The 2,834-nt window shown below is 43.8% G+C and overlaps 1 protein-coding gene across 1 annotated transcript in view; it reads right to left on the minus strand.

The window, feature by feature from the left end:
* Positions 1–246: 246 nt before the first annotated feature.
* Positions 247–2,834, minus strand: part of LOC125179093 (colorectal mutant cancer protein-like) — a gene marked incomplete at its 3' end in the record, with an annotated part of 6,677 nt that continues 4,089 nt past the window's right edge. Inside the window, exons 7-8 of the mRNA XM_047884247.1 lie at positions 1,768–1,893; positions 247–582 (exon numbers count right to left, since the gene is read on the minus strand). Of these exons, the coding sequence (XP_047740203.1) occupies positions 247–582; positions 1,768–1,893 (462 nt within the window). The remainder of the gene's footprint in view (positions 583–1,767; positions 1,894–2,834) is intronic.

A 2,834-nucleotide genomic window follows, 5' to 3' on the forward strand; every position in this document is an offset into this window, starting at 1 on the left:
CAACGAATTTTCACTTTTTAAATTAGAAATTGTGTTGTCTAAACTACCACTGATGTTGATTTTGTCAACAACGGCATCAAAATCATCACTATTTGTCGCCGTCAGGTGACAGTTTCTTGAATTATTCAAAATTTTTAATGAACTGACAAAGCCACTGGATTGAGTTCTTGGCTGACCGACGCTGCCACTGGATTGGTCTCTTGGCTGACCGACTCTTCCACTTGACTGATCTCTTGGCTGACTGACAAAGCCACTGGATTGATCTCTTGGCTGACCGGCGCTGCCACTTGACTGATCTCTTGGCTGACTGACAAAGCCACTGGATTGATCTCTTGGCTGACCGACGCTGCCACTGGATTGATCTCTTCGCTGACCGACGCTGCCACTGGATTGATCTCTTAGCTGACCGACGCTGCCACTGGATTGATCTCTTGGCTGACCGACGCTGCCACTGGATTGATCTCTTGGCTGACCGCCGCTGCCACTGGATTGATCTCTTGGCTGACCGGCGCTGGATTGCTCTCTTGGCTGACTACTGCAGCCACTGCAATCCATAATCCCGTAGCCCAGTGACCGACAGTCCTGAAACAAAAGTTTTTATTCAACATAATTGAATAACTGTACGTGTTATCTGAACTATACTGCGTGTACTATTACAATACCTGTGTTATTGAAACAATAATACGCGTGTACAATACAATATACGTAGCGAAACAATAATACGTGAACGACTATACAAAAATATGTGCACTTCCTAAACAAATTAATGAAAATAAATCAATTAAATAAAATATGAAACAACAACTCGCATTAATCGCTAGATTATTAATAAATATATTAGGTTTACAAATCAATGAAGTGTCTACCACCAATAATATTGACTTGATTGATGTATTAATCAAACCCAATTTTGTCTATTTATCTCTTAAGTTCATGTTTTTTATTCAGGCCTTACCAACTTTACTGATTATCACAATAGAATTTCTGCAAAATTATTATCAAAGAACACGAAAATGTTAATGATTTATATCAATTGATACTTGAATTATATAAAAATTTCAATGTAAATCACCACTATAATTAGGCTCTCTACTTAATCTAACAAAATAATCATGACTCTGCATTCAGTGATTAGAGTTTACTTAGTTAAGTACTACAAGAACTTCTCACTAGCCTCACTAATCTCTCACTAGCCTCACTAATATTCTCACTAGCCTCACTAATCTCTCACTAGCCTCACTAATCTCTCACTAATATTCTCACTAGCCTCACTAATCTCTCACTAGCCTCACTAATTTCTCACTAGCCTCACTAATATTCTCACTAGCCTCACTAATATTCATCTCACTTGGCCTCACTAATCTCTCACTAGCCTCCCTAATCTCTCACTAGCCTCACTAATCTCTCCCTAGCCTCCCTAAGCTCTCACTAGCCTCACTTATCTCTCACTAGCCTCCCTAATCTCTCACTAGCCTCACTAATATTCTCACTAGCCTCACTAATCTCTCACTAGCCTCACTTATCTCTCACTAGCCTCCCTAATCTCTCACTAGCCTCACTAATATCTCCCTAGCCTCCCTAAGCTCTCACTAGCCTCACTTATCTCTCACTTGGCCTCACTAATCTCTAGCTAGCCTCACTAGCCTCACTAGCCTCACTAATCCTTCACTAGTTTCAGTAATTCATCACTAGTCCCTCACTAGCCTCACTAGCCTCACTAATGCCTCGCTAGCCTCACTAGTCCCTCAGTAGCCTCACTAGCCTCACCGGGCAGGTGTAGCGGCTAGCCTGCGTCTTGAGGAGGTCCAGGGAGGCTAGCAGCGCAGCCTCACTAGCCTCACACGTGCCTAGCCTCAGCTCGAGGCTAGCCTTGTCCCGCTCCAGGAGGTAGACCTGTGAGGCACGTGTGAGGGGTACGTGTGAGGGGCACGTGTGAGGGGCACGTGTGAGGGCACGTGTGAGGGGCACGTGTGAGGGGCACGTGTGAGGGCACGTGTGAGGGGCACGTGTGAGGGGCACGTGTGAGGGGCACGTGTGAGGGGCACGTGTGAGGGCACGTGTGAGGGGCACGTTTGGGTTTAATAGTGTCACTCATTAAAACAAGTGAGATCGTGTCCAACTAGCGATGCATTTTTCTCCAGAATTGTGGGTCATCCTGATTCAGTTTGACTTAGGAAAATTATTGACGTATCAGTGATACTCTAGAAAGGTAATCACCATTTGGGCAATAAACTCATTAATTTTTCTTAGTAATAAGAGATACGATGAAAAGGGAAAGTGTGACATGGAGGAGATTAAATTATTATGAATATTATTGTAAACAGTATTATTATAAAAACAGTATATTATTATAACTGTTATTACTCAAAATATAACAAATAATTGAGAGGCCGCATTGTACCTTTGCTGGTGCTTCTGATTAAAGTAGCGCTCATTTTGATATATTACCTTAAATTGAAGAGTTACGCAAATTATTGTTTGTCATATAAATAATAGTCAATAAAAAAGGCAAAAAACATGAAAACAGGTCGAGGTTATACCTTCCCTTTAGGTTCAAACCTCATCCCTACCCTCCCTCTACCCTCACCTCTACCCTCCCTCTACCCTCACCTCTACCCTCACCTCTACCCTCACCCCTACCCTCACCTCCACCCTCACCTCTACCCTCACCTCTACCCTCACCCCTACCCCCACCTCTACCCTCACCTCTACCCTCACCTCTACCCTCACCTCTACCCTCACCTCTACCCTCACCTCTACCCTCACCTCTACCCTCACCTCTACCCTCACCTCTACCCTCACCTCTACCCTCACCTCTACCCTCACCTCTACCC

This window comes from Hyalella azteca, unplaced genomic scaffold, assembly GCF_000764305.2.
Source record: "Hyalella azteca isolate HAZT.00-mixed unplaced genomic scaffold, Hazt_2.0.2 contig14977, whole genome shotgun sequence".
NCBI classification, from domain to species: domain Eukaryota; kingdom Metazoa; phylum Arthropoda; class Malacostraca; order Amphipoda; family Hyalellidae; genus Hyalella; species Hyalella azteca.